This window comes from Arachis ipaensis, chromosome B7, assembly GCF_059453495.1.
Source record: "Arachis ipaensis isolate K30076 ecotype BB chromosome B7, ASM5945349v1, whole genome shotgun sequence".
NCBI classification, from domain to species: Eukaryota; Viridiplantae; Streptophyta; class Magnoliopsida; order Fabales; family Fabaceae; genus Arachis; species Arachis ipaensis.
In genome coordinates, this window is record NC_142442.1 from 1,002,361 (window position 1) to 1,025,218 (window position 22,858).

The 22,858-nt window shown below is 31.4% G+C and overlaps 4 protein-coding genes across 4 annotated transcripts; all 4 read right to left on the reverse strand.

Moving 5' to 3' along the window:
- Positions 1-153: 153 nt before the first annotated feature.
- On the reverse strand, positions 154-3,061 carry LOC107606419 (putative amino acid permease 7). The gene is made up of 7 exons (XM_088493634.1): positions 2,847-3,061; positions 2,460-2,696; positions 1,740-1,833; positions 1,445-1,659; positions 1,223-1,356; positions 922-1,149; positions 154-584 (listed from the first exon to the last, which is right to left on the reverse strand). The coding sequence occupies exons 1-7, from the start codon at positions 2,923-2,925 to the stop codon at positions 183-185; spliced, it is 1,389 nt and encodes a 462-aa protein (XP_088349760.1). The 5' UTR covers positions 2,926-3,061; the 3' UTR covers positions 154-182.
- A 1,962-nt stretch (positions 3,062-5,023) lies between these two features.
- LOC107608992 (uncharacterized) lies at positions 5,024-6,759 on the reverse strand. Its single transcript, XM_016310802.3, has 4 exons — positions 6,633-6,759; positions 6,365-6,552; positions 5,692-5,849; positions 5,024-5,382 (listed from the first exon to the last, which is right to left on the reverse strand). Exons 2-4 carry the CDS (start codon positions 6,534-6,536, stop codon positions 5,275-5,277), a joined length of 438 nt encoding a protein of 145 aa, XP_016166288.1. The 5' UTR covers positions 6,537-6,552; positions 6,633-6,759; the 3' UTR covers positions 5,024-5,274.
- A 576-nt stretch (positions 6,760-7,335) lies between these two features.
- LOC107608991 (putative amino acid permease 7) lies at positions 7,336-10,464 on the reverse strand. The gene is made up of 7 exons (XM_016310801.3): positions 9,849-10,464; positions 9,475-9,708; positions 9,263-9,356; positions 8,964-9,178; positions 8,758-8,891; positions 8,438-8,665; positions 7,336-7,935 (listed from the first exon to the last, which is right to left on the reverse strand). The coding sequence occupies exons 1-7, from the start codon at positions 9,925-9,927 to the stop codon at positions 7,531-7,533; spliced, it is 1,389 nt and encodes a 462-aa protein (XP_016166287.1). The 5' UTR covers positions 9,928-10,464; the 3' UTR covers positions 7,336-7,530.
- A 2,425-nt stretch (positions 10,465-12,889) lies between these two features.
- On the reverse strand, positions 12,890-18,751 carry LOC148550117 (putative amino acid permease 7). The gene is made up of 4 exons (XM_088494265.1): positions 18,533-18,751; positions 17,825-18,061; positions 17,358-17,451; positions 12,890-12,959 (listed from the first exon to the last, which is right to left on the reverse strand). Exons 1-4 carry the CDS (start codon positions 18,630-18,632, stop codon positions 12,905-12,907), a joined length of 486 nt encoding a protein of 161 aa, XP_088350391.1. The 5' UTR covers positions 18,633-18,751; the 3' UTR covers positions 12,890-12,904.
- Positions 18,752-22,858: the final 4,107 nt, after the last annotated feature.

The window sequence follows — 22,858 nt, forward strand, 5'->3', positions numbered from 1 at the left end:
GCGGATTTGAGCCTCTTTATCTTTGGTAAAAAGATATTTAACATTTTCGTTAAAGGAATATTGTCCTTTTTTTTTTTTTTTCACCTTCTTAATGAACATATAATAAAACTTGTGTTAAACATATGCAAATGATACATGAAAGTGAATAGTGAGTAGTTTCTAAGTGCTTCTTTGACTTGTTTTCAGCTTAATTTTTGAGTTACTATTCCCTGAATGGAACCAATGAGAGTAAACAAACCAAAAACAAAGCCTAAAATGCTTAAACTCCGAAGCATGATCCACTTAGCACTCCATGCTTCAGTATTAGACAGACCTAAGTACATTTCCACTGGAAAATATATGGTTAATGGCCAAAAGATTAAGCTTCCTAGTACTCCCAAAATCTGGTTGAAGTAAGGGAACATCAATGCAATCACCGTGGTTGATGCCACGTAAGCGGTTCGGAAAGACAGCCTCAGAAAATTCAGTTCAAAATCCGGTAAAAATGGCAGTTTCAAGAAATATGAGTGATTCACAAATTCATTATCCGGGTATTGAAAGCGGAACCAATTCTCAACAATGGCAAAAAGTGGCTGACTATACACCTGGACCAAAAAAAGTGAAAGAGATACTTATTTTAAAACAGAGAGAATATCACAGCAGACATGATAAACAACACAATTATTTGATGATAGTTTACTCCAACAGTGAAATTAGAGAACTAAATAAAAAATTTAGAATAATGTTATCCATCCAAGTCTTTTGTTAATCAAGTCTAACCAAGTTAGTCTAACATAATGAAAGCAGTTATGACTAGTATTATTCTAAGTCTTATGGTTTATTTTGGTTGGACTATGATTAATAAAAAGACTTAGATGTGTAGCATTATTCTAAAATTTAACGTTTGATATTATATACTAAGACTATGTTGTATTTGTGTACCTGATATGCACCAACAAGGTGAACCACAATACAAACATTGGCAAAGTTAACAAGCCAATAATACTTGGAGGATCCAAAACCTGTTAAGAGGTTTCCTGGTGTATCATTACCAAAAGCTGCATATCCAGCTCCTCCACAGCCAAGGTAGAAGAACGTTGTGATCGCCACCGATATCACAGAGGCCTTCTTCATAGTTTGGTTTTCCGGTGGAGGTGACTTTAGAGTATCCTTCAACAATCAAAGCAACTTATATTAGAATCTATAGTAGTTAAGTTCTGGTATGATCATAGAACAGATATACCTGAATTTCCAAGAGAATTGTTGAGAATGGATAGGAATATGATATGTCACCAAGTGCTTGAGCAACAAGCCATAACTTTTCAGTTCTACTCCTGCTTCTGATTCCTTCAATGCTACCTTCAACATAACCTTTTTCTGCATCAAATTGTAGAGTAAGAAAGTTAAATGCTTTTGAATTGTAGCTCGCAACCGCAAGAATCAAGCAACTGTCTAAAGAGCATACCTTTGATTTGCAGAATGGAAAGGGCCATTCCTATGAAAGAATAAGCAAATGACATGATTGCAGCAACAACCGAAAGCCATTCAATGTTATGGAAGTTTGGTATCTGTGAGAGTACAACTTGTATAGCCCCAAAAATCAGCATATAATATGCATCTACAAACTCACATGCTACTTCTTCTTCATTGGTATGGTAACAAATTGAAACCAAGATTGTTCTGTAGTCACAAACTAAACTAATATCAGCAATAATGCATAAAACAAGAGAGTACTAGTCTATAAGTCTAAGATGATGCACCTTATGCTGATAGCTGATGTAATAACATAAGCAATTCCAAAACCATATAAGCTTATATTCACAAGAAGGCCACATAACCGTCCATTCTTTAGTCCTGTAATTCAGCCAACAAGAATCTTGACTAATATTTGGAAATGAAACAATGAGTTGAAATCCATTTTGGCCTATGAAATTTTCGAACGGATTCAATTTCGACCCGTAAATTTATAGTTATCCAATTAACACCCTCAAATATTAGATTGTGTCTCAGGTTTGCCCCTGTAGCTATCTCCGTTAACGGAGATCTGATGTGACACGTTAAGTTAACAAAGTGTGTATCCACGTGGCACCTAACTTGCCAGAATGGATTTGTGATGAGTGAATTACGTGGCAAAAGTTGAATGAACTGAATTTCTCCAGTAAAGTTTCGAACATATTGGGAAAAGAGGGTTGCAAATTGAGTTCATTCGACTTTTGACACATCATTCACTCATCACACATCCATTCTAACAAGTTGGGTGTTACGTAGATACACACTCTGTCAACTTAACGTGCCACATCAGATCTCCGTTATCAGAGATAGCTACGGGGACAAGTGTGGGAAACAATCCAATATTTAGAGGTGTTAATTGGGTAACTATAAATTTAGGGGTCGAAATTGAAGCCGGTCAAAAATTCCATAGGCCAAAATAGGTTTCAACTCGAAGCAAAGACTTAAAAAGAGTAACTTTGAAAATGTACCTAGATGAGAATGAACAGCATCAAGGTAAGAGGCACTACGGTGAGGTCCAAATTGAGGATGTGGAGAACGGTAAGTGTTGGAAAGAAGGAAAGAAGAAATGAGAGTGAATGAGGCAATGATGAGAATGGAGAATGGCCCTGCAATCCATCCAAGCTGTCCAATGCTCCATGCCAGAGACAGCACTCCTGATCCTATCACTCCTGTCACTATGTGCGCCACCGCCGTCCACACCGTCCCTATTCATCATTCATTCGTTCATTCATTCTTCTACATTTCGGCCGCAATATTGTTGCTGCAGTGCCAACTGTCTTGGCAATGCAATTGGCTCTGCAGCAATTATTATTGCGGCCGTTACGTGTAGATTTTGAGACATGACAAAAACAAACCTGTTCTTTTGAGAGGGTGAGAGAGCAACAATGGTGTCTTGTCATCATTACTTGAAGCTGGTTCTGCTGCTAACCCCATGTGTGTTTCTTGCTTTTAAGGTTTGTTGAGATCAATCCTCAATAGAGATGAGAAGTTGTTGACTCTTTATATCCGCCTCTTCCTCACAAAAGCATAATAACGAATCGCATTTAAGGTTTTCTACTTTTGTTGTTAGAGCCTTAGCAAACATAGCATGAATTATTACTTCTTTTTTTATGAGGTTTCTTGTTGGTATTATTAAAGTAGGTAACGTGAGAATGACATGATCAACATATAGATGGAAAACGTGCTATTTATTTAGAAAAATGTTAGAGAATTATTAAAATTTTATTATTTTTGATCATGAGTTAACTATCAATATTTAAAAGTGTGTACTAAAGATATGTTGTTGAATTATTAGACTAAAAAATTGAGTTAATGATTAAAAGTTATAACAAAAAATAATTAATTTTGATAATCCTTTAACATTTTTTATTTTTTGATTCATTTAATTTAATTTGTTTTTCAACGCTGGCTGGATATAGTTTATTCCTAACGTTTTAAGACTAGCATTTTATCTTTTTAATATTGAGGATACTTATCAAGTGCAGAACCCATACAAGTTTTTTCTGTAATTATAAAACTGAACGTGTAAGTCTATGAACCACAATATTGGTTTGGCACAAGTACGAAACAGAATCACGTAATCTGAGTTGACTAATCAATCCAGCATTATATGGAACTTATCTCGGATCGGTAACAAATCTACGTTGAGATCTTCTTATCGATGGCATCTTAAACTATTCAAAGTGTACTCAGAGTTTGTTTGGGAAGTAGTGGACGTTTTTTTTTATTATGAAAAGTTATAATATGTGTGTTTGATATCACTTAAAAAAAAAGTTTTTAACTTTTTAAAAAGTTAATTCACAATTTTTTTTAACTTTTCAAAAAGTTAATTCACAATTTTTTGAAGAGGTGGAAATATATGATTTCTCCTTTTTAATAAATTATTTTATTATTTTTGTAAAAAAATGACATCAAAACAAAAAAAAATATACTTTCATTCTTGGTTTTGTAAACAAATATTTTTTATTTCTGCTAAAAATACTGATCTTCCACTACTATTTTTACGCAAGGTTCCATCTGCTAGAAGTACAGGCCTTCAGCCTTCTACCATCATTTTCACATAATGGTTCATCTGATGAAAGTATTGACCTTCTACTACCATTTTAAAACAATGTTCTATCTGAACTACATACTGCATATATTCTTTTCTATTTTTTTTTTTTATCATTTTACCACTCTATTTTTATTATTAAATTTGTACTTAACATTGAGTGTAGTATAAAATCTTAGTTAGTTAGTTTTAATTTTATTTTTTTTACATGTAATTTTATTTTTATATAACTTGCTATTATTTTTATAGTTAGTTATAACAAGTTCTTGACCCCAATAAAAGAGGAGGGAGTTCTAATAGGAGTAAAAAAAATAAAAAACAGTAACAAAATATATATTAACACACATTTTACATTTATTTTTTATTTTTACCTACCATATCATACACAATAAAACCAACAAACACTAATTACACAATAATTTTTTTGGCATTGCAGATTATTGTGAATTAAAATTTTATTACTATTCACCACATACAAATACACCGTTATGGGTGAAGATGAAGTAGAAGAACCAATTTCTAATGATATTACATGGGAAGAACTAATTGCCTACAAAATAAAACTAATAAGAGAGCAAATAAAAAATCAATTGCCTCAACTATTGTAATCTTAATAATTAAGTTATGTAAAATCAACATTCAATATTGAAAAGTATTTGTTATCGTCGCATTTTTTTGTGTAAAAAAAATTATATTTTTTGAGTCATTTATCCAAACGCTACAACTTTAAAATAAGTACTTCTATAACTAAAAATTCAAATACAAAATAACTTATTTATAAGTTACTATTAGCAAAAATCATTATACTTTAAACCCTTTTTCCAAAAAAAATTATTTAAATTATTTATCCAAAATTGACCTCAGCACATCTTGTTAATCGAAACTTATGTAACCGAAAACTCGATACACTTTTCCTAAGGTAAACGAGTTTGTAAATTAGTGCCTATAGGCTATAGCACACGCATTAATGTGCTCTAAGAATATGCAAGTATTAAATGGCTTGGATTGTTTAATAGTTCCTATAATATGTGAAAATATAGGAGACATTCCCAATTCAAAACCTAGATAACTAACAATATCGATGTAACAGAGAATATAGATACTGCATACGTGCTTATCTTATAGTTTTCTGGTACATCTCAATGTAAACCACTTGTTGCAAAAACAAAGCTTGCAAACCAAGAATCCATCAAAGACAAAAGTCCTTCTCAATAATGTTCTATTGTGAATCATCAGAGAGCATTTATCATTCTCTTCATCTCAGCAGACCTCCTGGGATCCGGTTCGTCTATTGCTCTCTCTGTAAGTACTTGCTTGATGCGGCACATTGACTTCCGTACCTGATTTCACAAACAAACTTCTCAACAAAAAAGCACTTAAAACTAATCACCTAGTGTTTCTTTCCCACTCCAATAACAGAGTTTAACAGTAAACATTAAGTTTCTCTCTAATCTGCATTTTGTCCTATGCAAACATTTTCTACGAGAAAACCATTTAATTTTGATGCAATGTCAGGATAAAACCATTTTACACGTGCATCCAATCACATAACGCCACATTAGCAAAAATAATTACACAGTGCATGAAAATTAAACTCAAACCACAAAAGTATCACCATAACCATTGTTCTATGAAGTATATATATATACCTTGGGGATGCGTTCCGGGTTAGGAAATCGAAGGTTCTGGGAATTGAGCATCTGGCGTTGAGTCATGAGCATGTTTTTCTCCTTCAACAACACATACCATAACTTATGAAGATCATCCCAAGACTTCAAACGCAATTCGGAGGCCTTCCAACCCCGACCTAACAACATCAGATAAACCAAGTAACTAACCCACAAACCCATCACTAGAGCACAATTGGTACAGATTTTATAGCTGCAAATAAGAAAACCACATTCATAACACACAAGCAACAAAAATGAACATCCAAACACAAAGTGAAATCATGTACTTTCAGTTAACATTTCCCAATTTTGTTATTATCATTGGTCATTTGATCTTAAATCGCAGTCTGCAATGCAATTACATCCCAAACAGCTGTGATTTTCCGGAAAAAAAAACAACTTTAAACAATTATAGCAATTCAGGAGTATACTATATATAAGTTTAGGTTTAGGTCAATTAGCACAATAATTAGTAGATATATGCTTTGATTTGGATACAATTTAGTGAGCTAACTAACCACAAAAACAAGTGAAAGTTACCTAAGCTGGAAATCAAATTCTATAGCTAGAACCAAATTGGAAATCAAACAAAAACCCTAAGTTATTTGTAACAATGGAAATGAAGGAAGAGAAAGAAGCGCAAAGTGGATACCATATACAATAGGTTTATCACTTTCCATGTCCCTGTCAACCTCGAAGAACTCCTCAAGAGCGTTGCGGGGTTTGTCGCCGGAAGCAGTGGCGGCTCCGGCGGAGGAAGCATAGGTTCTGGATCTAGCAGCTGCGGCGAACAGTGTTCGCCCAAACGTTCTCGACAAATACATCACTGCCACGTGGCCACTGCAACAATGATCAATTTGGTTGATTAATTAGTTCATTTCATTTCATGCTCACAATTGAAGAGAAGAGAAGAGATATACCTTTTTTAAAAATTGAAATATTTATGGTTTGAAATTTTGTTTTAGGTCGCCGGAGTGAGGTGGCTGCAGCCTGCGGGTGGTGGCTTTTGTGAGTGAAGCTGCAACTCAGCTCTCGCAACAACAACCCCTTACAAGGCTTTTTTTTGGGCCTTCGTTTTGGGCTTCTGAAACTCTTAATAGGGCTTTTTGTAGATCTTAATAGTTAAAGTTAGAATTGTCTGTCCAAAAACTTGTTAGAAGCCCATTAAAGATATAGGCTACAGAACAGTACATTCAACAAAACAAACATGTTATGAATTAATATATCTCTCCCTCGCATGTGCAATCCTTTTATTGGGCCTAGGCCCGTTTACTATACCAAATAGAATATTAATTAATTAATTAATTGAACTTTTATATAACTATATTTATATAAAAACAAAGTTATTAATTAATTGAATATTTATATTATTTTTAATCAAAAACCAAAAGAGGTTATTAATTATTAAAAATATTTATGTCAAAATAGTGTCTATTATAAAAAAAGATGTGTGTAAAAGAATTGTTAAATTTTTAAACAAATTTAAGTTCACTATCAATGTCCAAAATGAGAGAAAATACTCAAAAGAGTAAAATATCCAAAAGTACAATCATTTTATTTGGTAGTTAAACGTCTCCCAAATACTTTATATAATATAATATATAATATTATACGTATCCAAAATTTGTATACAAATTTCTCACATGTACTTTATTTCTTTTACAGTAATTCTGTAGCATTACATTTTCTTGTATTAATAGCAAACAATATAATTCCATGTATGTTGAATTTACATGAAAGTTGAATATAATAATGCAATAATATATAAGCAAACAAACTAGACACATAATCGCGCTAAACAAAAGCTTTTAATGAATTTCATGAGCTAAGTTTTGCACTAATTATTCCTTCAAGTGATCCAATAAGACCTAACACTGTGACAAGAAAGCAAACAAAACTAAATATTCTAAGAACAATCCATTTTCTTGACCAAGCTTCAATTTTCTTCTGCACAAAGTACATCTCAACTGGGAAATATATTGCCAATGGCCAAAAGCTTATGGCCCCTAACACTCCAAGAACTTGGTTGAAGTAAGGGAATAATATTCCAAGTCCAGTTGTGGAAACAACATAGGTTGTTCTGAAACATATTCTGAATAGATTCACTTGAAATGCTGGTAACTTTGGTAGCTTCATTCTGTAGAATTTATTCACAAACTCACTGTTTGGGTATTTTCTTTGGCACCATCTATCAACAGCATTGTATATTGGTTGACAATAAATCTGATCAATAATAAACACCACAAATTTATAAACATCACATATTTATAAGTATATAGCCATATTTAAAAACAATTAGCTAAAATAGAAGTATATATTAGGCTGCGTTTGGTAGGAAAACTGAGACTGGAAACAGAGACTTAGAGATCGAGACTAAATTAAGTCTTAGTATTGTATTTGGTACAAAATATACCGACTGAGTTATATCTCAGTATTATATTTAGTTTAAGATAAATATTGAGATTGAGGGGATAGATTTGGAATTTAAAAAGTTAAATGATGATATTTTTTAGAAGAAATGTTATTAAAGTTTCAGTCTTTGTCAAAAAATTCAGTCCCGTCCCCACTTTTCGGAGTTACTGAAGGGACTAAAATTTTATGTCTCCGGATTGAAATTTTAATTACAATCTCTAACCACCAAACACAATATTGAATTCCAGTTTCCGAATCTCAATTCCAGTATCTAAAAACAAACGCTACCTAAGTGTATAATATTTGGTACTACCTGATATCCTCCAATCAAATGAAGAACAATGCAAGCATTGGCAAAGTCAATAAGCCAATAAGGCTCATAGAAACCAAAGCCAGTTAAGAGATTTCCTGGTGTTTGATCTCCAAAAGCTGCATATCCAAAGCATCCACAGCAGAGGTAGAAGAATGTTGTGATGAATATGGCAATCATGGAGGCCTTCTTCATGGTCTTGTTCTCTGATGGAGGAGCCTCTAGAGTGTCCTTTTCTCAACCCAAACCCAAATACAAATACAAGTATTAGATCAACCAACATAAAACTTTGTGGAATATAATCTTCATGAAATTAAGATTACCTGTATCTCAAGGAGTATGATTGAGTATGGATAGGCAAAAGCAATATCAGAAAGTGCTTGGAAGATTAACCACAATTTGTCAGCAGTACTTGAAGCTGCTACTCCTGTTATACTTCCCATAATTCTTCCATTTTCTACAACACAAACCATATTAAGTCTTATAATTCTAAACAAATATCATAACATATATATATATAGCTTTTTACCTATGACTGTTGTGATGCCAAGTCCAAGTCCTATAGTAGCATATGTGAAGGACATTAAGGCAGCAACAACTGAAACCCATGCCATGTTGTGAAGATCAGGTATGAATGACATCACAATCTGAACAACTCCAAATAGCATCATATACAATGTATCCCCATATTTACATGGAGCTTTATGCGCTTCTTTGTGGTAACAATTTGATTTCAGAATAGCCCTGCATTAATTTGTAACAAAAACAATATCAGCAATAATAACAAGAATAGATACTAATAATTAATCTAACACTAAAGTTAAGTACCTTATACAGCTTGCTGTGGTAATAACATAAGCTATACAAGTCCCATACAAGGTCAAATATTGAAGGAATCCAGCCAAGTATGTCCTTTTACTACCTAAACTAACACTAAACTGAGTTAGAAGGTATAATTATGATTATGGTTATGATTATGATGATGGCATAGTTTAGTTGAGGCTAATTAGAGTGATTGATGTGTTAAAAGACTAATATACCAAGATAGACTCTAACAGCATCCATGTAAGAGTAGTTTCTTTTGCCAGAAACAGGATCTGGAGTTCTGTAACAATCTGAAAGGAGGAATGAAGAGATATAGGTGACAATTGCAAATAGAAGCAATGAAACTGGGCCTGCAATCCATCCTAATTGAGAAGTGCTCCATGCTAGAGATAGAACACCAGCACCAATCACAGCAGTGATGATATGAGCCACTGCACTTCTTAGAGTTCCTGGTATAGTAGAATTTGATGCAAACAAGGACAAATAAAAAAAAAAAATTCAGGATTTTTTCAAACTCAAGAACCTAAGTTAGAAAATTGGAATGGTTTACAACATAATGGTCCTTCCTATGGAGGATCTTTTGTTTTACCAGTTCTTTTGGGATGGCCATCATCATCATAAGTGCCAGTACCACTTCTTGTTATTTGGAGAGAATCTTGCACTCCCATTTTTGCAATCCAAGAATTCAACTCAAAGATAGACCACTAAAGTCACTGCAATTTGAAGCCTCACGGGTAAGCCTATGATAGCTACGACGACAACGACAACAACAACAGAGTCTTATCCCACTGAATCCAATTGACTACACGAATCAAACAACGTCGAATCAAAGAAAAATTAGGTGGCATGTACCACCTTTTTCTTCTTTTTTCTTTCTATTTTATAATTATTGGTTTGTTTTGAATTCTAATGTATATTTTGTTGCAACACTAAATTTTAGAATTGATAGCTAAGATCAACACACTTGAATGAACGTGTTGTTGCATGAGAATGAATCTAAAACATATGCATGTGTGCCTCTGTATTGTTGTCCTTGACCTCTGTCATGTGCTAGGTACATATTGGACTAATGTGATCTAAATCACTGTGAAAATTAAAAATCCTGTAACATACAAGGTTACAAGCTACTCTGACACACACAGAAAAAAAGAACAAACCCCGTGTTAAAAATAATAATTAATTATAAGTGTAGTGTGATTTTAAGTAATGAATTAAATGAGACTTATATATAGGGGTGGGTGACTTAGTTGAAAAAATGGTTAGGTAATGCTGGAATGATATGATATGAATGATGCAAGTTGTGATGATTTTTATCCAAAAAAATATACTGCTAGCGTTTGTTTTGAGGTACTGAAACAGAGATGAGAAAATTGAGACTTAATATCATGTTTGTTAGTTCAGAGACTGATATTAAAATTTCTGTCTCTGTCTCCCAAAATTTCAGTATATCAGTACTTTAAAAAAGTAGGAACACAGAAGACTTAAATTTTTAGAGATAAAGACTGAAACTTTAATAACATTTTATACTTAAAATATTATTATTTCAATTAATTAATTCCAATTTTATTCTTTGTGCAAATTAAATTAGAATTTTATTCTCGTTTCAAATTTCTGTCTCATACTTTATACCAAATAGAATACCAAGATTTATTTTAATCCTTGTTTCTTAGTTTTTGTCTCTCAGTCTCAATCTTTCCATCTCTATCTCTTCACCAAATACTACCTTAATACTTAATTTGTTATTGTTATTGAATAGAACAATCGGAAAAAATATACTTTTTGTTTTTTAATTTTTTTAATTTAAAAATACTTTTAATTTATTTTAATTTTATCTTTGACATTTTAAATATATTTTAAAATGTAATTGGGAGTGAAAACTTATTTTTTTAATAAAGACCATTTAAAAAATTGGATTATTTTATAAAATTTAGTTTTTCAATAAAAACCGAAACAAATGCACGGTATGTTTAGAAAACAAAGGCCTACATAATACAGATAGAGAAGACTCAAGTACTCAATTATTGAATCAAAAGAGAATTCAATTATTATTTTCTGCACACCAACTTGGAATTTTTTGAAATTGAATATGCCTTCGACAACCATGTGGGTAACATATGTTCTACGTATTCGTAGTATTTATCCGAATTTAATTCACAAATTATGAATATTAATTCGATTTATAAAATTATTAGATTCGATTTTTAATCTACACTAATAAAAATTAGATTATAAATTTTATGTAAGTATTCGTATATATATAAATTCATAAAAATAAATAAATAAATATTTTTTTTATATTTTATTTCAATTAATAATGATTATATTTATATATGTTATATTATTTTATTTTTATTATTTAAAAAAATATTTAATAATATTTTAAGAATAACATATTTAAAAAAATAATAAAATAGTATTTTATTATTTTTTAATAAAAATAAACTTTTTTAAATATTTATATGTTTTGCAGATATTGGATCTAATCTGATAATTTTAATGTGGATCGAATTGAAATTTTGGTTATATCCAATCCGATTCGATCCGCGACCACCCCATTATATCCATATATTTACATATAAAGTTAATTTTTAGTTAATCATATATACTATTCATATAAAATATATATTAAAATATAAATTTGTTATAAAAAATATATAAAATAATATATATAAATAATAAATATATATTGTTAATTTATTTTTTATCTCTCATTTGAATTGAGGGCAGCCTTGTACAGTGGTAGACTATAAAGTTTGATGTGAATATTATTGTTGTCTTTTTGCCGTAAGTGGGAGGTTAAGGTTTAATTTCAACCATTCCTTAATACTTAAACCTTTTCCATTGGTCTTGGACCTTAGCTTTCTGAATTTGAAAGCGGAATCAATGGCGTAAAGCTACTACTTTAATTTGTGTTAATCAATATCATTGCATTTAAAAACTCATTTTTGTTTAACAAAAATACCAATTATTTTTTGAACTTTTGTTTTGTGATTTACTTATTTTATACAAGATAAATAGTACAATATTCTAGAGATGAATTTTTTATATGAATATTGTGTCTTTTAGAGATAACTTCTAAAAATTCGATTATAAATTTTTGAACTATAAAAATTTAATAAAATTTAAATAAAAAATTTTAAGAAACAAACGCCTACTATATTCTTAATAATCACAAGCGCTTCTTTCTCATTTTAGCATACTTACAATAATATTTTTTATTAGTTGAAAATTTATATGTTATTTTAAATTATCAATTTTACGTAATTACGTGCAAATTTTTGTATTTTTGTTAATAAAAAAATTGTATCCAATTGATACCAGAAAGATTTTATGTATATAACTTTTACATACAGTTATTTTTACGTAAAATTAATAGTTGAAAATAGTTAAATAATAATTTAATTAAATTTATTAAATTATTTAATAATTTTTAAATATTAATTTTATACGAAAAAATTACAAATAAATTTTTACCCTTATTTAATAAAAAAATGTAGGTGTATCAAATTTCCTACCGACTTTTTAGTAATTGAAAGACACTTGATATAAATAATTCCAATACAAAAATAAGCATCAAAGTTTTTTTCTTTCACATTTTTGTGTTCACACTTTCCTTTGATAGCCCTAATTAAGTCAACCACTAAGTCATGGAGGGTCATCTCTACCGGCATGCCAATCATCATTATCTAATAAGTGGTCACTGAATATAACAAAACATTGCAAAAATTCAATTATTTTTTCAAATATTTGTATGTATAAAATTAGGGGTGTCCGCGGATCGGATCGGATATGGCCGAAAATTCGATCCGATCCGCACAATTTCTATCGGATCGGATTGGATATGATATCCGCACTTTTTAGTGTCGGATCCGATTCGATCCGATCCGCAAATGTGCGGATCGGATCAGATCAGATATCGGATATATCCACATAATTAAACCTTCTCTTTTTAATCATATTTCTATGTAAAAGAATTCGATAAAAATATTTCTTTCATACTTTTAAGCTTATTTATTCCTAAAATATTTTTAATCAAACTCTCTCTAAATAACAAAAATAAAATAATACAATATATGAATAATAATTACTAACTAAAACATACAAACAAATAAATATAATACCAAACATATATATATTTATTTTTTTTAATTATTATAGTGCGGATCTGCGGATCCGCGGATCGAATATGCGGATGTAGAGCAGATATCCACGATCCGATCCGCAAAAGATGCAAATCGAATCTGATCCAATCCGATCAATTTGCGGATCGGATCGTATCAGCAATTTTCGAATCGAATGCGGATATTTACCGCGAATATAGTCCGATCCATGTACACCCCTAAATTAAAATACATGATATGAATTGATTATATTTGACAAGTTGTTGAAGCACATGCAATACCCAATAATGTTGCCCATACGTATTTGCTACAATGATGCATTCTACCGAAAATAACAGTAATCAAGAGAAAATGAAAAAACTCTACCCCACCACTATCATATATATGTTGTATTTTCATGTTACTTATATTATTATTTGAACCATTAAAAGCTGATTAATTAATTGTTTTAGAATCAATTATATACATTATGTATAAATAACACTTTTTTGTTTTCATGTTCATCAAAATTATTTTTACTACTACTAATACCTAAGCCAAAAAGAACTTAAAACTTTCATGTTCACTTCTTTTACATATAAATAGGGTTATCATGGATCAAATTCAATTCGCATATCTACGGTGTTTATCTGAATTCGATATGAAAATTGTAGATATGGATCCGATCTATAAGGATATCAGATCGGATCAAATCTGCACACTAATACAATTAAATTGTGGATTTCAGATAGGTATTTACATATTCGCGAATCCGCAAAAAATAAATAAATAAATAATAAGTAAATACTCTTTTTTATGTTTTATTTCAACTAATAATTATTCTATTTTATTTTTATTATTTAAAAAAATATATTTAATAATATTTTAAGAATAAACATGTTTAAAAGAGTGAAAAAAAAGATTTTATTGATATTTTTAATAAAAATAAATTTTTTAAAATATTTTTATGTTTTACAAATATATCCGATATCCGATTATTCGATCTGCAAATGTGCGGATCGAATCAGATTAGATTCAAACTTAAAATATGTGGATATTAAATCCGATCTAATTATTTTAATATGAATCGAATCAAAATTTTTGTTATATCCAATTCGATCGGTCCACGTCCACCCTTACATATAAATAAATAAATAAATAACATTCTATATGACATTTTGCAAAGATATAAATTGAAGTAAAGTAGTAGTTGAATTTATTGACGAGTAGAAGTTCAGTGGGGGTACTCTACTTGCATGATCTTTGACATCTACGAAATAATTGATGGACCTAAGTCTCTATTATTGTGTATATATGTGTTTTCATCAAAGAGGACAAAATCACACATTCACATAATCACATGTGCATCAACAATCAATATTCAGAATTTTATAGTTTATCTAATTAATTTATCTAATTTTAGAATATGGTTATCTTATTTGTTTTAAATAATCAACACAATCTCATCATCATTATCTTATAGTAGTAGAATTGAGTGTCAAATGGAAACTCATTTTTAATTAAATATGTCAATGATATAGACTAAAATAATGCACCAGAGGAAATAATAATTAAAACATGATATTTGTTTAAGAAAAAAATTAATTAGGATTTTATCATGCATATTAAAAAATTATTATTAAAATTACACAACTGTAAAGAAGTTATACAATTTTTGCCAGAATTAACCTACGAAGAAAAATATAAAATAATTATTACAAATTGATAGAAAAATTAAAATAAGATTTATATTAAAAAATAATTTATTAACATTACTATAGAATTTAGAGAAAATTCTACTCCCCTCCCCTGCGAAATGTTAAAATGACACTTCCCTCCCTTCTATTTTATAAATGTACATTCTCCTCCCTTCTAATTTTTAAAAAATTTTTTCTTTAATCCATTTTAAACTTTTTGTGTTAACTAATGTTAACTTTATCTATTTTTTAAGAAAAAAATTATTTTTTTAGAAAAATACTTATTAGCAAAACTTTTATTTTTTATCATTAAATTTTGCTTACCAAAATATCCTTTAATAAATTATTTTTTTATTGATTAAATTATATTTTTAAAAAATTAATAATTATATTATTTTTTTTCTAAAATACCTTTCAATAATTTTTTAATTATTAAATTATAATTTTACCAAAATTTTCGTTAACAATTTTTTTATATTTTACTATTAATTTTTTTATATCTATATATATTATTTTAACATTAAATAAAAAATTTTAGTAAGATTATTATTCAATATCAATATATATTAATTGTTATACATATTAACAGTGGTAAGATTTTTTTATTTAATGTTAAAATAATATATATTGATATAAAAAATTAATAGTAAATATAAAAATAATCGTAACAAAAATTTTAGTAAAATCATAATTTAATAATTAAAAAATTATTGAAGGGTAGATATCTTAGAAAAAAATAATTTAATTATTAATTTTTTAAAAAATATTTTAGTAAAAATACAATTTAATCAATAAAAGAATAATTTATTAAAGGGTATTTTAGTAAGTAAAATTTAATGATAAAAAATAAAATTTTTGTTAATGGATATTTTTTCAAAAAATAATTTTTTTTTAAATGGATAAAGTTAACATTAGTTAACACAAAAAATTTAAAATGGATTAAAGAGGAGGTTTTTAAAAGTTAGAAGGAAGAATAATGTACATTTATAAAATAAAGGAGAGGAAAGTGTCATTTTAGCATCTCGCATAGGAGGAAAGTGGAATTTTCTCTAGAATTTATAATAACATATAGGGTGAATATTCAACCCTGTCTTTGACAATTATCTCAAAGATATTATGAGACTCTCAAACAAAAAAAATTATTTTTTTCGATTTCTGATCTTTATTTTTATGAGACTGATTAGTCTATATGTCAATGTCAATGATTAGTCAATGTGTCAATGATTTGTCAATGATTAAAAATATTGACACATGGGTTAATTAGTCCCAGAAAAACAAAGATCAAAGATCGAAAAGAGTATTTTTTTTAGAATCTCGTTGTCTTTTGAAATAATTGTTAGAGTTATTTAAAATTTTTTCCTAACATATACTTGTGATGTTTTCTTGTCAAATGAAAAAATATTCACATAAAAAAAATATCATTATTGGAGAACATAAATAAAAAGATGACTTGTTTTTTGCTTTTTACTTTATTCTTTTATTCGATATGTTGTTTTATTCATTTAAAAATTTATTATTGATTAATATTTGTTGCATGTATGAAAAATATTTTAAACTTTATTTTAATACTTATTTAAGTGAATAAATAAACTGATTACTCAACTAACCTAAATTATTAATTCAAAAATAATTAATCATAGATCGTGACTGCAAAAGAAACTTTGGGTGACATTTACTTTAAGTAAATTTTTTTTTATTTTATATATGCAAAGTTCATTTAAGGTTCGGAAGCATAATTTGTATTTTAATAACACTTTTTTTTGTTTATTTTTAGAATAATTTATATATTTTTTTTGTGGTATTTCTTTGTTTTGATGTTTTTTTATGGTATCTTTTAATTTTATAGGTCAAAATCTAATTTGTTGTGGATTAAAATTTTATTTAAAAATTTGTTATTAATCAATAAATTATTGTATGTACAAAATAAAATTTAAATTTTTAATAATTATTTAAATAGACAAATGAATTGACTATTAGACAAATCCTAAATGAGATAGAATCATTGGAAATGAAAAGAGCCCATAATGAAGCTTCTAAGAAATATTATTTTGGGCCTTATGTATTAATTAAACCTCTTAAGAAGCCTATGTATCTCTTCAAATTCCACATTCACTGAACCTAAATACTGAGCCCAATTAGGCTTATTTATTGTACTTATTCTTCTATGTATATAAAAAGCTCAAAGTCATTGCAATTTGCAAACATCCAAAATTCAGCAAAAATTCAGACAAAAAAAAAATAATAATAAATCAAAAGTGCAAGAAAAAAATAAATCAATAATAAAAAAAAAATGGAGCTTACTTGACGCTGGTGGCAGATGTAATAACAAAGGCAGTTGTAATGCCAAACATGGTTGCATAAGCCATGACTCCACACACATGTTTATTCTTCTCTCCTATCATCATTTTTCATAACATCCCTTATGTATTCATTCACTCCAATTTTTTTGTTCTTGAAGTTTGGCAGAAATTTTCGGTTTACATTAAATATATTCTCGATGACTAAATTTTTAAAAAATTTAAGACCAATCTAACAATAATGCATGAAAATTATGCTTGATTTGCTTGTGTTGAGGGTTGTTCTTATGAAATTGTTGTTGAATTGGTCTTAAATTTTTTGAATAATTAGCCGTCAGAGGTATATTTGATGCAAATCGAAAAATTTTAGAATAAAATTGAAACAAAATAAAATTTAGGAGTATTTTTAAAACTTTTTTCAAACTTTAGGGACAAAAAGTATAATTTACTCAATAAATAAATATTTAATACCTAAAAATAATTTGACTGCATCTATGAAGGAGGAACTCCTGGTTGCACCATACTCAGGATGAGGGTGTCTATAGCAGTCACTAAGAAGGTTTGAAGAAACCATGGTTGTGACTGCAAATAACACAATGCAAATCGGACCTCCAATCCAACCTAGTTGCGCCACCGACCATGCTAGAGACAGCACCCCTGCCCCTATCACTCCTGTTATTATGTGCGCTATCGCGCTCCACACGTTACCTTCCAAAAAAATATTCCGTTAATTTCAAGTTTTTGTTACGACAGAAATTTAGTTATAAAATCTGATATGACGTAGGGACTTAATTAAAAAGAAAAAAAAAATATAAAGACTTAATTAAAAATTTAATAAAATTACAGAGATCGACGTAATAATTAAACCTAATTTTTGTTACTTGCTACTTTAATATTTTCAATGGATAGAAATTAAATTCTTAATATGAATGTTGGTTATATATAAAGACTCAGATTGAATTTTGGTTAGAATTTAAGATTTTGAAATTGAGAATCAATTAACTACCATTCATATCTACTAGTCTAACTAATTTTGCACTACTTGTTTATTTCCATCCCAGAATGCAATTCCAATACAATTTGCTTTTGATACATTATGATTGCTTGAAGATTATTAATGAATCCATTAGAAAATCTATATATAAAATTAAGTGTTGGAACAAAATTGAAGTTACTTACCAATTCTCTTAGGAGATTCTCTTGTCACATTATTGCCTGAAGATGAAGAAGAACAGCTTTGATGAATCAAGGGAAATTGCTCCATGAATTCATCAACCATTCTTTAAATTCTTCTTTCAAAGTTTGATTTTTCTCTTCTCAACAATCACAAGGTAGAGCAAGAGGGTATATGTAATGAAAATAAATATAATATATATATTTTTTAAGGAATATTGAAGGAAAAAAAATATGTTGTAAAGCACATGAAATACATTGAGTATTTGAGCCTTTTAGATCTGAATTTAATAAGTTTGTGAGAAAAATAATAATAATATAAGGGTATTTATATAATTATATTTGTGCATTTTGAGTTGATATTTATACAAAAGACATTTCTTCATTCCAACACGGAACAACATGAAAATTGGGTTTAGTTGCTTCTTTTGAATTTATATTGTCAAATTTAGAATAGTATAAATGAAAATAAGGAACTTAGTAGTTTTCATTTGCTAAAATAAATGAAACATTTTAGAACCACAAGTTATTGAATTACATTAGCAAGTAGAAATTTTAACTTAGTGATTCTCATTTTCAACAGCTCCATGTCTAAAATATCGTTTGTCAATCTAATCAAGTACTATTAAATATTACTAAATGAAATCTTTATTCTATTGGTGCCATTGACGCAATCATTAGTGGCTAACCATCATTTTAGACATTAAACCATTTCTTTTTCAAATATTAGATCCGTATAAGTAACCATATATACATAAACGTCATTGACATTCTAAACTTAGATAAATTAATTTTATATGGCAGCACACTATACTTTAAAAGTTACTGTTTATACCCTGGCCCAAACACTAGAGTCCAGGCTCAAATAAGAGACCCAATCCTAAGATTGACTCTCACTCGACACCGATCTTCTCTCAAGAAGTCAGTGTCAGCAACGACTTGGTCCAAAGAAGTCGGGTACGAAGATTAGTTGGCAGATAACACTCAAGTAACTGCCCCTAAAATTTCTCAACCCACTTTCAGAAGCCATATCCCAACTTTTCTAAGATAAAGGGACGGTTATCCTCCTTAAAAGGTGGAACTACTCCAACGATGATTATTGGTTCACCACTATAAATACACTGACACCCCTCAAGTATTACTAAGTCCCAATACTCTCTAGACCTGCTTACACCCTTGCTGACTTAGGCATCGGAATGTCTTTGCAGGTACCACCCCCCATTTTCTCACACATACAAGTCGGACGGAGGCCCAAAGACGCAAATATGCTCGGAGGCTTCTCTCCTCAAACGATTAGACCAACCCAACGAGTCTAACCCATTAATCTCCGGTTACCCATCGTAACATTGGCGCTGTTGTCGGGGACCCGAGAGATCAACCAATAATGGCGGACAATTCACCAGAAGATGGTCATACGGCGTCCGATTCTTAGCAAGAGAATCTCGACGCTGGAAACAATGATGCGAATGGGACCACCCACCAAGGTGGCGCCGATCAGAACAGAGAGGGTACTTCTGGATTGAAAGACCCAAAGACAAACTCTTCTGATGGACGCGAGTCCGGAAAAGAAGGACAAACCCATGCAACCGACTTCATGGGACTATTCCACGGCCACCAAGGGCATTTGGAGCAAGTGGAGCAGGAGTTAGAACGACAGCGAGAGGTGGAGAGAAACTTGAGGAATGAGATAGAGCGACGAAAAGAGCTAGAAGAAAAGCTCTTGAGGCTGGAATCCACTCTCAAAAGTCAGAACTCTCGCAACGACCGAGAAGATTCCCTTTTGAGAGGAGAAGATCCATTCAATGAGGACATAATGAGGGCAAAAGTTCCAAGAAACTTCAAGAGCCCCGATATAGACCTCTATGACAGAACTACGGATCCCAAGCATCATCTAAGCAACTTTAAAAGTCGGATGTATCTGGCTGACACTTCTGATGCCACTCGCTGCAAAGCCTTCCCGGCCACCTTGTCGAAAGCAGCAATGAAGTGGTTCGACAGCCTCCCTCCAAGGTCGGTTACCAGCTTCGAGGACCTCTCGTGAAAATTCCTAATGCGATTCTTCATCCAGAAAGATAAAGTAAAATACGCATCGAGCCTCCTGGGAGTAAAACAGGAAGTCGGGGAGCCTCTACGGGACTACATGGAAAGGTTCAATAAAGCGTGCCTGGAGATTCAGAACCTGCCCACAGAAGCAGTTTTCATGGGACTAGTAAATGGACTTAGAGAAGGCCCCTTCTCCCAGTCCATATCTAAAAGGCACCCCGCCTCCTTGAGCGATGTACAAGAAAGAGTTGAGAAGTACATCAACATGGAGGAGAATGCCAGATTGCGAGAACCGAGTTGGCGACCTGGGCACCCTCACTCATCAAAAGAGAAAGAAAGGGAGCCCAAGAAAAGAGAGGAAGTCGGCCCCGAAAGGCCTAGGAGATATCACTCTTATACTCCTCTAAGAGTCTCCCTAGTTGATGTCTACAGGAAAATTTGTCATACCGAAAGACTACCTCCCCCTAGACCCATCAAAAAACAAAAAGGGAGGGAGTCGTGGCGACTACTGTGAGTACCATAAGATATATGTTCACTCAACAAATGATTGTTATGACCTTAAAAAAGTGATAAAAAAGTTGGCCAGAGAAGGTCGGCTTGATAGATATCTCATGGAAAGGTCGGACCATCAGGGGAAAAGGAAGCGAGGCGACGAGAACCGGAGAGATCCACCCCACAAACCCCAGAAAGACATATACATATGATATCAGGGAGATGCTAAGGGGCTGCAAATTGTCAAAAACACTTAGTGTAATAAAAGTACCTTTGCAAATAAATAAAGATCTTTTTTCATATCTCTATAAATTCCTTTTTATTCGCCCTTCCTACGAAACGCACCGACTTAAACTCGACAAAGCGTGAAAATCCTATGAATCGACTTAGATGGTCGTCAGGATAAAATGACGAGGTACAAGTCGGTGTAAAGAGGCTATAAAAGTGATCATGATGAAACTCGGAAATTACTCGACTTACAAAGTCAGAAAAAACCGAGAAGAAAGGAAATGCATCGCAAAAATAGCATAAGTTACGGAAACTCAGTAAAAGTAAATTGAGTACGAGGAATATCAAAAAAGAGATAAGAAAACCCATAAAAAAACCAAAGGCAGAACTGTCCCAAGACTTTGAGAAAAGTTCAAGATAACTTAGACAAAGGACAGTCAGTCCAGGTAAAAGTTTTTTTCAAAAAAGACAAAAGATTTCGAAAAGTAAAAAAGATCAAAAAAGGTTTTCAAAACCTAAACAGAAAGCATGCAGGCCAACACAAAAATAATATAAAACCCTTATCCAAAAAAGGGTATTTTTAATTTTGTTTATAGCCATAAAAGGCCAAAAAATTGTCAGCAAGTTACCACCACAGAATAAAACATAAAAAGGAAAAATTATTTTAAAACGGGGGACCCACAGGCCGGGCCCCCATATAGCCATCATAATTTAGTTGGAAGAAGGAAGATCACCACCACCAAGAGAAGGGCCATCACCACCAGGACCAGGGAGAGAAGTCGGAGCAGCATCCAAAAGAGTTGGAGCGGGTTGGTCGGGGCCTTCAGAAGGAACTTTCGAGGAACTCGGAACGTCTCCCCAAGAAGGAGACTCTATTACCCTTTGCCTCCGAGTCTTCAACTCGGAATCAGTTTCAGGTCGGGGAGGGGAGACAATTGCACCATTCACTACGATCTTGTCAGGATCTAAGGGGGAAAGGTCTAACTCGGAGTGTTCCTTAAAGATCCTCCATGCCTCCTCTGCCCCCTCAGCAATTGAATCCTCCAAGTCCTGATAAGAGTCTCGACACCCAGAGAGCTCCTTCTTCAGGTCTAAGTTCTCCGTAAAAAGCCTGATATAATTCTGCTCCACCTTCTCCTTAAGGCCCTCCGCCATAGCGCACTGACCCATCAGCTTCTTCTCCCTCTCTCGAATCCGATCCTTCTCCTCCCTTAACTTGGTAACCTCCTCCTTCAACTTCTTCTCCTCCTCCTGGTATAAAGAAATCCTCCCATCAAGCTCCTCAACCCTTTGGGTAGAACCCAAAGAACTAAGGGAAGTATGTTCAAAAATATCCAGGAGTTTCGTACACACCCCAGCCGCCCGGACGCTTCCTTGAACTATAACATTCAGATGGTTCCAAACCATAACATCATCCATATTAATGGATGAATGAGGAAAAAGATGTTTTCGGACAAATTGGGGACCATCAAATGTAACCCCGGAAGAAGAGCCAGAAGTCTTCCGCTTCTTTTTCTCGGGTTCAGGGGAAGGTCGGGGGAGGAGAAGGAAGAGAAGAAGTAGAGGAAG